At 42.5% G+C, this 12,864-nt stretch overlaps 1 protein-coding gene across 1 annotated transcript in view; it reads right to left on the reverse strand.

The window, feature by feature from the left end:
• Positions 1 to 12,864, reverse strand: part of COL25A1 (collagen type XXV alpha 1 chain) — a 347,683-nt gene that overhangs the window by 31,646 nt on the left and 303,173 nt on the right. The window contains exons 21-23 of the mRNA XM_064149390.1: positions 3,676 to 3,738; positions 2,843 to 2,911; positions 1,939 to 1,983 (exon numbers count right to left, since the gene is read on the reverse strand). Coding sequence (XP_064005460.1) covers positions 1,939 to 1,983; positions 2,843 to 2,911; positions 3,676 to 3,738 — 177 coding nt within the window. The remainder of the gene's footprint in view (positions 1 to 1,938; positions 1,984 to 2,842; positions 2,912 to 3,675; positions 3,739 to 12,864) is intronic.

A 12,864-nucleotide genomic window follows, 5' to 3' on the forward strand; every position in this document is an offset into this window, starting at 1 on the left:
TTTGACAATGTGTCATGTAGTTCTTCCCTTTTAAATATGCCTACCTTAAATAAACTGCTTTAAAAGGCCTCTCATAATAAACAGAATTGTAGATCTTAATTAATTAAAGGTAAAATTCCTTCAGAACCTCTGTAGTGGCAGAGTTGACAGTGATGCAGTTGGTTCAGTGTGAATTGTTACAGAGAGCTGTTTGGAACATGAAATCCCAAAGAATCCATAAAAGACAAACTACCAATCAAGTAATCAGTATAACTTCCTTAATTTTAAGGTGCTAACATCAAAAGCTTTTAGACAAAGTGAAATGAAATCGTTCAAGCTGTTTCAAAGTGTCTAAACTTTCCTTTTTGCAACCAAGACTCTGGGAACTTTCCGAACTTCCCTGCTCTGAGGAGTTGCTTCCTGCACAAGCACAACGTTACTGTCAGCACTGGAATTCTTTTACTCTCTCACTGCAGCAGGGTGAAGATCTTTGCCATCTTGCATGCAGCTTTGTTTTCCTGGCTGTTAGCAGTGTGTTTTGAGTGATGGAGGGAATTTCAAACCTGTATGCATTCATATCATAGTATTCAGTGACTACCATTCCTTTCATTTTGCAGTCACTCTCACAGAAAGATGCTGTGTTTTTACATTGCTCAGAGTCACTTTGGGTAAGAACTGCAATTTTTGTTCCAGTTTGGATCTATAAAACTTGGATACAGCTCAGGGAAGAATGATTATTTCACCATTGAGAAAACAAAGAAAACAAAACTTTCATGGGTGTAATGAAGAAATAGGAAGAGAAGGCTGGTGGCAGGATGTAATCAAGGTTGTGCCATCTGCCTTCCTTTCAGTGTTGCCTTTGTAGCAGCTGCTGAACATGCCATTAGAATTGATAAAAAATTAGAGTTCCCAAAGGCTAGACTGACTTCTATGGGCCAGATTCTCAAGACATAAACAAAAAATAAGGCATCCTTTTATAGTAAAAAGGGAAGTAAAAGGGTTATTTGTATCTTTTTAGTGCATTTGGGAGGCATCTGTGTACTGTAGGCAAATGAATGCTTGATTTACTCTTCTACTCCCACTCTGTTGCTTTAATCCCTTCATCAGCTCCCTCAATTTCTGATGTTTCTTTTTGGTGAGAATGAGATTAAATGGCAACTTTTTAGCCATATCCTTAAGCACTGTGAAAGAGCTGCTCTTCAAGGACCTTAGAAGTACTACCAGCGGTATCACATCAGCCTACATTGTCTTCTCATCTTTATTCAGACAGTAAACTCAATAATTGCCTAAACAAATCTATTATCAATTTGCTTTGACTCCATAATATAACATGAAGGAATGCTGTGAGCACAGTGTTTGCACAGAGGACAATGCATAATGGAAGAGTATGCATTTTATCTTTCTCTACACGTCTGTGAATTAACTGCCTTATACAGAGATGGATGGAGAGATAAAAACTAAGTAGTATTTTTAAGCAGGCAAACCTGTGATTTAACCTAGAAGTTTTGCCTTTGTGAAACTTTCAGTCATCACATCTCATCCTGCAGTACTCTGAATACCTCTGATTCCTAACTCACCAAAGTGTAGATCCACAAAACTATCACAAAAATCAATTAAATCCCCTTAGGCATCATCAGGTTCTGGTGCCTGGCATGCAGAAGGACCAACCCGTATCAGCTAGGCAGAGAGCAACCAATTTGCATGGGGAAAGCCAGAGCAGAGTGGTCTAGGTGTTGTGTTAGAAAAAAAAGAACTAGAATCAGTGTTTAAAGCACAGAGGAATCAGCTCCAACATCTCAAGCTTCATGTCAGAAGGTTTCACTTATAAAGAACACTGCAAACTGTTACAGGCTCTTTCAAAGAGGTGAGTGAAGCTTCTATGAAATGTTACATGTAATTTATCCTAAAAATCATTATGTTAATTAGTCCACTAAAGACAGGGTTTTTTTTTCTACTAACCTTTGACCCTTTTGGGCCTCTAGATCCAGGTTCACCTGTTTTCCCCTGTTTGAAGGAAGGTAGACAGAAGAAAAATGACAGAGAAATGGGAATGTAGAGATAAAAAAGAAATTAGTAATGACTAACTACAGTATGGAACAGAAGAAATAATTTTATGTGACCAAGATAATGAATCTGTAAAAGCATCAGTAGTAACCAAGCTAATGCATTCTTTAACACCAGCATGCAAAGGAGACAGGTTTTGTCCTTCCAAAGGAAAAGCTGTATTTGTATTAGTAAAGAGCAGACACAATTAACAATGGTTTGCAGGAATGACCTATTGCTTTCCATTGCTCCTGAAAAATGGCAGCTAAGACAGAGAAGATGGTTAAATATCCTAAAGTAAAGAGGTTAAAATATATACTACATCTTCTTTTCCCCATGACTCCAGTGAATAGAAACTGACCAGCCAAGGGGCCCAGAACTTGTTGTATGGTTTCCAAGGTGCATCAGGAAAAGAAAACTTGATGGTACTGGCAGAGTTGGAAATACTAAGACAACACCAAAATGTAGTTAGAATGATCTCTTTCTCACAGAGTTAGAAAGAGTATGCAAAATGGATTTTCTCTGCATTCACTGGCTACACTGGTCAAAGTGTCCAGACTTTGATGATGAAAGTTAGGGACCAGAAGGTCAGGACTTGAGCTGGAATGAATTAGGCCAGCTCTGTGACAGTGTATGTAGGTAGTGTCTTTGCTCTGTAGACCAAACAAGAGGCTATTCAGACTGGTTTCACAGCTGTGAACACAACACTGATACTGTCTTTTGGACTGAGATAGAGTATTTGACAGCACCTACACCTAAAAGCTCACTTACCAAGTTTTAGTTCTATTTTTCAGCAGAAAAAGGATGCATTTGTACTGACCTTTGGTCCAGGCACTCCAGGTTCACCTCGCTCACCCTTCCCAATAGGGCCTGCCTCTCCTCTGTCACCCTGTTGCAACACATACAGATATGTCTTCAACAGTCTTTGGTAGTCTTCAACACATCACCAACTCAGCATGACCAAAGAAGCCAAACCATGAAAGGAAAATATTTTCAGGTTCATTTATGACTTGTGATGGTCTGGGGAACTTTCCTTTCAGTCTTCTTTCCCTCTTTGTCTTCTTGACAAAAATAAGAGGGCTTCAAAATGGAAAGGGGATCTTAAGGTGTTTTATTTCCTTTTTCCCTATTCTGAAAAGCCTGGAATAAAGATTCCCAAATTCTGAGGTTGGTTGTAGCATTCATAATATTTTGACAATACCAAACACATTTAGTGGCTCAGTATTTTCAGAGCCTGGTGTGTAGTATCCAAATTCTAATACCTGCACACATTTTCAAGCTTGTAAATGCATTTTCAAGCTTCAGTCATGCATATTCTGCCTCCAAAATAATGTTTGGGATGTTAACCTGAAGAAAGGCAATGGATGAACTTAAGTTATTAGTGGATATAACATCTGCCTTCACATTGTCTGATGACACTGGTACAAAAGTACATATCCTAGCACTGGTGCATGACCCATGACTATAACATCTGCCTTCACACTGTTTGAGGGCATCAGTACAAAGACACATATCCTAGCACCGGTCTGTGAACTATAACTTCCCACATTTTTCTCCATTAGTACAATTTCAGTCTTTGCTACACAGTGAGGAAGTTGCATTTGACAGCAGCTCTAAGGGCTTTGCACCAGAACGTTGGCCAGTTTTCCTTACCTTTGTTCCTGGTAGCCCTGGCAACCCAGGTTCTCCTTGTGGACCAATGAAACCTGGCTCACCCTTTAAAACACAACATGAGAGGCAAGGTAGATTATGTATTTGGCCGTGTGTAATTACAGTAGCACAAGTGTCTTTGGAATGTCTTTTCCCTGTATTGCTTACAGCTCTCCAGCTGTGACACAACAGTTACCCAAAGACACTTTTCATCAGGGGTGACTTTCATCAGCGTAACTGCTTGCAGCAAGCCATCGAACAGCACACGGAATGCAAACAAGGCAGAAAGTGTCAAACACGTTTTTTTATGTGGGTAAGGGCTGTTAATGTGCAACCTGGACTATAATACACCAAACTAATATCAAAACAGCTCTGAAGGCAGGAGAGGAGTCCCGAGTGATTGCTAAGTGTCAGAAGGCACAGTTTGTGTCAGTCATGTGTGATATGGCAGTTTTTTATTGCAGCAAGTAAATAAGTGAGCAGCCAGGGCAAGGGTGTGACAAAGCAATGACAAATGAAGAGCCAGATGGCACTGTGTGTTTTGGAGGGAGGTACTTAAGTGCATCACCTCCTAAAATGAGATCAAAAGCAATCTCCTTTCAAGTCAGAGGCTCACTGCACCATGGTACTCTTCCTCCTGATTCTGACAGTGAAATACTTCAGTTCTCTGCACTTGGACAACTTCTCCAGCTGTGAACAGCTGGGAAAGAGCCTCGGCTCTCCTCATTTCCCTCTGTGCTCTGCCCCCTTTCTGCCCATTTGTTTGTACCAAGGCAACAGACAAACAGCAGGAGTCAAGCTGAGCTGCAGCAGACATAGCATTAAGCAGAGGAGTACAGGCATATTTTATTACTTATCTCCATACCTGAAGGGGGATAATGGGAGATTAATAAGACATATGCTTTCCTTCACAAACTCTCATGAACAAGGTTTCCTGCTATTTAATCTTGCATTTTTTTTCACACAAAGAAGATACACTGATAAGCTATTGCAATTTTAAAGATCAGTAGTGTGACCTAATTAGTAAAGATATATTGGCCTTTTAGCAATATCACTGAACTTAATGATTTAAGAATACCCATCAAATGTCTCTTCAAATAGCTAAAGAACACGTGTCATAATCATAGAATCAACCAGGTTGGAAGAGACCTCCAAGATCAGCCAGTCCAACCCAGCACCCAGCCCTGTCCAATCAACTAGACCATGGCACTAAGTGCCTCATCCAGGCTTTTCTTGAACACCCCCAGGGATGGTGCCTCCACCACCTCCCTGGGCAGCCCATTCCAATGCCAATCACTCTCTCTGGCAAGAACTTCTAACATCCAGCCTATACTTCCCCTAGCACAACTTGAGACTGTGTCCCCTTGTTCTCTTGCTGGTTGCCTGGGAGAAGAGACCAACCCCCACTTGGCTACAGCCTCCCTTCAGGCAGTTGCAGACAGCAATGAAGTCAGCCCTGAGCCTCCTCTTCTTCAGGCTAAACAACCCCAGCTCCCTCAGCCTCTCCTCATAGGCTTTGTGTTCCAGGCCTCTCACCAGCTTCGTTGCCCTCCTCTGGCCATGTTCTGGTATCTCAACATGTTGATGCAATTGTAGAGACAGTGAATACATGCAGTTGAATCATGCAGCCTCACTCTCCATAGAAATACAGCATGCTTCATGAAGTATGCAGATGAGGAAGTGCTCCCGCACTTGCACCTGTGCCCTCACCAGCAAAGCAACACTTCAAAGCTAAGAAGGTTTCTAGCAAACCTATAACCAGAGAAATGTCTCCTGTGGCTGTATCAAACCCCACAGCAAACCCTCAGTGACCTCAACTTAGATTATCAAAAACCACAACTGAGTTTTCTCCCATGAAGTTCCAGCTGACAATGGTTCAAAATCATATTACTAAGGAATAAACTAAGAGAAAGGAGCCACAGAGAAACATGGGGGCTGTGCTGGCATAGGGAAATAACCTTACACTTTATATATAAAGTCTTTGTACTGGTGCACACCAACAAGGGTAACAAAAGCTTTTCATTGCAAGAACAATGCAGCTTCAATCATTTATTTTAGAATAAAAAAGCACTTAATAGCCCCAGATCAGTTCTAATACTGACTTGACCAGGACTAATTTCTTGGCCAACTATTTATTATTCCAGGAAGAACAAACATGCAATGACAACGTGATTCAATCTTTTCAGTGGCAAGGCTTAAAAGGGTCATTGGGACGTTCTATTAATATAAAGCTTTTGAGTCACATTCTCACACTTAATTCAGGACTGTACCAGTTGCATACCACAAGAAAAGTTCTAGACAAAGTCCAAAAAGATGTGCTACCTTCCCCCAAAACCTCTGAAGAAGTGAGAAAAAGGTACTTTGCTAGTGGAATGGGTAATGGAAGAAGTTGATGACTTAATTAGCCTAAGCAGAATACAGATCTGATGACACAGAGCTTGAAAACATTAACTGTGGAGTAGAAGTGGAGTGCTAGTAGGGACTAGAAACTGACCAACTGAGCAGCAGCTCTGCTGAGCAAGAAACAGCTGCTGTGGTGGATGTCAAGCTGCACATAATCCAACAGTGCATTCTTGCCACACACGAAACGAACTGCCATAGTTAAGATCTGGCTACATCAACAGCTTCATCACAACTTCTCACAATACAACCAAAGCTTTGTTCATCAACAGTCTTTCACAAACCTCTTTTCTCGATAAGGCAAAGGCAGGGAGCACAACTTCTGGAAAGAGGAGTTATGCAGGTAGGTTTTGAAAGAAGAGAAAGGGTCTGGCCTGTTTGAAACAGCGTTTGGCAGCTGCATAGAAAGCCATCTGCAAGCGGTGGCTCTTTGCACATTTCAGTTGAACCCTTTGGCACAGTAAAGAAATCAGTGCTTACTAACCACCACATTGTACAGGAAGTCAACAAGATGAACTCCAGCATTCAAATTTCATCTCCTGTTAGGGCTTGGAGCAATTTATGTCAATCATACAGCACCAGGCAGCTTGGTAGTTAAAAAAAACTAACAAGCCTGTGAACTGCTTCCAGTTTGCAGGAGTGATTTTGTTGTCTTTTTAGGAGTAATTTTTAATGGCTTGGTATGTTAGTGATTTAAGAGACTACTTTTGTGTGGGCTCATTTTCACCCTCACATGTTTGTCAGCTGCTGAACCATTAGTAGGTCACATGAAATGATACACTACTGTTCACAAACCTTGTCAATGGGCATTTTCAGCTTTTTCCATAAATTGAAACAAAAAAGAGCCCTGTAATGCCATGCTGTGCACCTAGCATAGTATGAGCTCCATCAAAACTTAACAGAAAAAAACCACCTTGTAATTTATTTCATAGAATCAGAGAATCATAGAATCAACCAGGTTGGAAGAGACCTCCAAGATCATCCAGTCCAACCTATCCCCCAGCCCTATCCAACCAACTAGACCACAGCACTAAGTGCCTCATCCAGACTTTGTTTGAACTCCTCCAGGGACAGCGACTGCACCACCTCCCCGGGCAGCCCATTCCAATGGCAAATCGACTCAATTTTTAATGAGGATTATTGTCTAGACATATTCATAAGTGGTTTTCATGATGCTCAAACTTGTTATAGGCTGAGGCAGAGGCTAACCCTAAGACACACTGTTTGTTGCCACTCTCTTAACTATTGCAGAGTTGGCTAGAACTTGGACCGAAGATGCAACAGTTGAAATGCCATTTGCACTGCTAATTGCAGTTTCAAACATCACTAATTTGGCAAAGGTTTATTAACAATCTAGTTCTAACACCGTATTCCATTAGAATCAGCATTCATTCCCAGATGGGACACACAACACCACAATTATTTCCAAATCTTATTCTCACAGACAGGCCTAGCCCAGTTGCAGTGCTTGAAGTATATGTCTCAAAGCCAATACCAGCAAACAGCAGGGAACAAGAGCAGCTGGATGCACTGTTTCCCCAGGGAAGCCTCTTCATCCTCATAATTATTCTTCTAATGAATACAAAATACATTTTGCCATCAGTGTTTGCTCCAGAAGAAAAGCTGTGCTGCAGAAAAGTGCCCAAACCATCAACCCTTCTATAACAACAAAATACATGTCCTTCCATTTCTGAAATTGGGTTACTCCAGCAAATAACAAACGTTTGAAGCCATAGATTTTTTTTTTTCTTTGTTGCTAAAGTCATGGAAGAAATCCTAGAATTTTAGAACCAGTCAGGGTTGGAAGGGACCACAAGGATCATCTGCCCCCCTGACATGGGCAGGGACACCTCACACTAGGTCAGGCTGTCTAGAATTTCATCCAGCCTGGCCTTAAACACCTCCAGGGATGGGGCTTCCAACAGCTCCCTGGGCAACCTGTTCCAGAGGCTCACTACCCTCATTCTGAAGAGCTTCTTCCTAACATCTACCTATTTCTAGCTTTGTTCCGTTCCCCCTAGTCCTATCACTACCTAAGAGCCTAAAAAGTCCCTCCCCAGCTTTCTTGTATGCCTCCTTAAGATACTGAGAGATCACAATAAGGTCACCTCGGAGCCTTCTCCTCTCCAGACTGAACAGCCCCAACTCCCTGAGTTTCTCCTCATAGGAGAGGTGCTGCAGCCCTCTGATCATCCTCATGGCCCTTCTCTGGACATGTTCCAGCACATCCATATCCCTCTTGGAATAGGGGCTCCAGAACTGGATGCAGTACTCCAGGTGGGGTCTCACCAGTGCAGAGTAGAGATGGGAGATCACTTCCCTCAACCTGCTGGCCACAGTTATTCCCAATTCCCTTTCTGAATATAAACTGTGCATGAGCTCTTGAATTAATTTTTTTTAAAGTCTCATGCCCACCTTACTATTTTTCTTGTACATCAGATTACTGCAGGATTTTCTGTTAGAGAAATGAGATTAAACTAATTTCCATGAATTTCCAAGCAATAATGTTATTTCAGTCCTTACCTAGAACACCTATCAAGCTGCCACCTTTGTTACATAGCTCATTGCTCCTAAATATATTACTAACTGTCTGCCCCAGTGCTGGCCCCAGGGGCAGTTTTGTGCCTACAGGACTGACTGGCAGGTCTGCCATGGAGCCAGGACACACACACCTTTTCTTGGGCTTCACTTACAAGTCCAAATGCACAAAGGCCAGAAACTCCTATGTGCATGCCTCTGTGCTGGCAAACCATGCCAAAGCATCCAGAACTTCTGTGGAAGAGGCTGCTAATGTGGGTCCACCCCACAGTTTCCATACACCTAGCTGCATGAGCTGTGGGGAGAACCCTGACATCTTCCAATGCACAACTCGAAGGGCAGGCTTGGAGCTCCCAAGCACCGGTTGTAGATCTAGTGGTTCTCTAAACCTTCCTACATCTGGCATGAGGCAGCTTGCAAACTCCTCAAGAATCAGAGACCTTGGAAGAGTTCACAGCTTCCTTTCTGATAAACATTGATAGAAGGGTCCCCATTGTAATCACATAAAGATTCCAAGGCATGATCATCTGAAATGTTACCCTGACTCACTAATAGGCATCTACAAAATAGAAATGTCATGATGTTCTTTTCTCTCCTAACTCTTCTGAAGGAATCTTAGAATCATAGAATCAGCCAGGTTGGAAGAGACCTCCAAGATCAGCCAGTCCAACCTAGCACCCAGCCCTGTCCAATCAACTAGACCATGGCACTAAGTGCCTCATCCAGGCTTTGCTTGAACACCTCCAGGGATGGTGACTCCACCACCTCCCTGGGCAGCCCATTCCAATGCCAATCACTCTCTCTGTGAAGAACTTCCTCCTAACATCCAGCCTGTGCTTCTCCCAACACAACTTGAGACTGTCCCCCCTTGTTCTGTTGCTGGTTGCCTGAGAGAAGAGACCAAGCCCCACCTGGCTACAGCCTCCCTTCAGGTAGTTCTAGGCAGCAATTGAGGTCCCCCCTGAGCCTCCTCTTCTCCAGGCTAAACAACCCCAGCTCCCTCAGCCTCTCTTCATAGGGTTTGTGTTCCAGGCCTCTCACCAGCTTTGTTGCCCTTCTCTGGACACGTTCCAGCACCTCAACATCTCTCTTGAATTGAGGAGCCCAGAACTGGACACAGTACTCAGTCTTGCAAACCTAAAGAAACATAGAAGAACTAGCAACAAAACCCTTAACCCAGAGACAAGTCAATCTGGAGAGCAGCTATGAAGTTGTAATAAAAGTGATTTGGTTCACATGTACCAGTGTTGATTTTCCACAAACTGCCAACTGCTGCTCTCAGACATTGTTTCTGAGTTGGCTGTTTAAACAAAATACTGCAACTTTTTGACTCTTGAGAGGATTGAGGGCCAAATTCTTAAGAGTATGGGACACAGATGCCATGGCAATTGAAGCCCTGCTCACTTGTGCCCTGTTTGTTTCTGCAGCATTCTGTTCCAGCGAAACAATTTCTCAGGCACTTCACTGCCCTTAGGCTACACAAGTCAGAGAGAACAGCACCTTATCCTTTCTCACTGTGAAGGGCATCAAAGGGTCTTTATATACAGCCTGATGTTCATGGGAATTCTGCTCCCAGGAGGACTACAGTATTCAGCTCATAAGAAGGAAATGAGCAAGGTGAAAGGAAATCTGATAAAAACCCCTAACCCCATTTTATAAGGGCTCAGTTAAGGCTTTTCATACCACTTCAGAATTGGCTCCAGAAATGAGTGGTTAAAACAGGTTGTCTGGCTCACTCATCACAGTGGAAACAATATCTTTAGTCCCTAATCAGTCTCTAAACTTAGAAAAATAAGTCTGGTTTACAATTTCCAAATGCTAAAGGCCAGAGCCTTTATGATTCATTTAGAGGAGTAAAACCTTACCACCTGGCTAAAACCCTGAAGCTTCATGAGGAACCCTACTTTTATATGACATTTACTGCTTTTTAGTGAGCTTAATTTTCTCACTGCTTTTGAGCTCTGCCTTCTTAGAAGGTATATGCTGCTTTAGGAGGGTGCTAAGAGAATCAGTTATAACTTAGGTGAATTTTGCATGCAATAGTTATATCAAGGACATCTCAAAGGCTAACTATAAATCAAGTCAGCATTGAAGATTAGAATAAAAACACTTGTTGTAGTGAGTGCCTCACTTTTAATTCTTTGCAGTGTCTAAACTACTATGCCCCCAAACTGTTTGCTTTAGAAAACAGACCACAGAGTGGAATGGACCTCTGGAGATCATGTAGCTCAACCCTGCCATGCCAGAGCAGGTTCACCTAAAGCAGGTTGCACAGAATGGCTTCCAGAAGGTTTCTGAATGACTTGAGATGGAGACTCCACCTCTCTGGGCAGCCTGTTGCAGTGCTCCATCACTCTCTACATGAAGAAGCTCCATCTCACATTTAGATGGAACTTTCTATGCTCAAGTTTGTGCTTTTTACCTCTCATCCAATCACTGGGCACCACTGGCCCCAACCTCCTGGCATCCACCCTTGAAGTATTTATAAGCATTGATAAGATCTCTCCTTCAGGTTAAACAGCCCCAAGTATCTCAGCCTTGGGGCTGAGAAAGATGTTCTAGTCCCTTATTTATCTTCACAGTCCTTTGCTGCACTCTCTTCAGCAGCTCCCTGCCCTTCTTGAACTGTGGAGCCCAGAATGATGGGAAGCTCAGATGAGAAATATAAGGAACTTGTGTTCCTAACCTGAAAGCTACAGAACTTTTTGCACATACTCATTTCTGACCATCTAAAATTGTGTATTTATGACATAGAAATACTTTCAGATTATTGATGTTGAGTCTTCTTAGTGGATGACAAAATACCTGATTTCTGAGTACAGCAGGATATTTGGACTCTCAGATTATCCAGCTGCTTAAGAATTTTGGGTTTAGATTGAATTTTGTTTGCTTGCTTGTTTTAATAAAGAAAAAAGTATTTGTTTTAATAAAGAAAAATTAAACTGTGGTATAAAACATATGCTGAGAAATAGATCCTTATAAGCTCAATCTTCCAACTAGTACCAGTTTTAGAGGAAGCAACAACCTGTGTTTCAGTTACTTATGTTTTAGCCTTTTCTAGCAAAGAAAATAAGAGCATTCATGATTTGAAGGATATTGTTTTTGACAAATTAATAAGACCTGCTCCAGTAAACACTCCTGATGTGCACACCACCCAGTGTTAATGATGATTTCATTTTCTGGCCTTCATTCTCAGAATGAGTTCTGGGAAATTACCTGTCTACCCTATGCAGATGATTGCTGCCATAACATATGGAAACTAGAGAGCTAGAATCATAGAATCAACCAGGTTGGAAGAGACCTCCAAGATCAGCCAGTCCAACCTAGCACCCAGCCCTAGCCAGTCAACTACACCATGGCACTAAGTGCCTCATCCAGGCTTTACTTGAACACCTCCAGGGACGGTGACTCCACCACCTCCCTGGGCAGCCCATTCCAATGCCAATCACTCTCTCTGCCAACAACTTCCTCCTAACATCCAGCCTAGACTTCCCCCAGCACAACTTGAGACTGTGTCCCCTTGTTCTGTTGCTGGTTGCCTGGGAGAAGTGACCAATCCCCACCTGGCTACAACCTCCTTTCAGGTAGTTGTAGACAGCAATGAGGTCCCCCCTGAGCCTCCTCTTCTCCAGGCTGCACACTCCAAGTTCCCTCAGCCTCTCCTCCGAGGGTTTGTGTTCCAGGCCCCTCACCAGCCTTGTTGCCCTTCTCTGGACACCTTCCAGCACCTCAACATCTCTCTTGAATTGAGGAGCCCAGAACTGGACACAGCACTCAAGGTGTGGCCTGACCAGTGTTGAGTACAGGGGAAGAATAACCTCCCTTATCCTATGATGGAGCAAAGACAGATATATAACTCCATATACACAAGTATATATTTGTACATATATTTCCATTCTGAAAAGTGAATATTGAGAATTAATTGCATAATTGCATGGTTTCTTATTTTGTAGTTTACCTACCCCTGCATAGAGCTGCTTCTGAAAACCAACCCTTTGAATGCAGGTACTAAAATCCTGTATTATTTAGATCTGTTCCCATTTTCATCCAGACTTTGCATCCCTATAGTCTATCTTTCAGTATCTGATGTATACTACACTGCATGTCCTCTGCTCAGACAGGTGACCCACTCTTAAGAACACTGTGAGTGATGAGAGGTTGGAATTAGCTCACACTTGCATATTTCAAAATATGTATCAGCTAAGCCAAGTGAATATCAGGGAGAAACATACATTTCTATGAAGCAGAGCTGAG

Source organism: Pogoniulus pusillus, chromosome 9, assembly GCF_015220805.1.
Source record: "Pogoniulus pusillus isolate bPogPus1 chromosome 9, bPogPus1.pri, whole genome shotgun sequence".
Lineage (NCBI taxonomy): Eukaryota > Metazoa > Chordata > Aves > Piciformes > Lybiidae > Pogoniulus > Pogoniulus pusillus.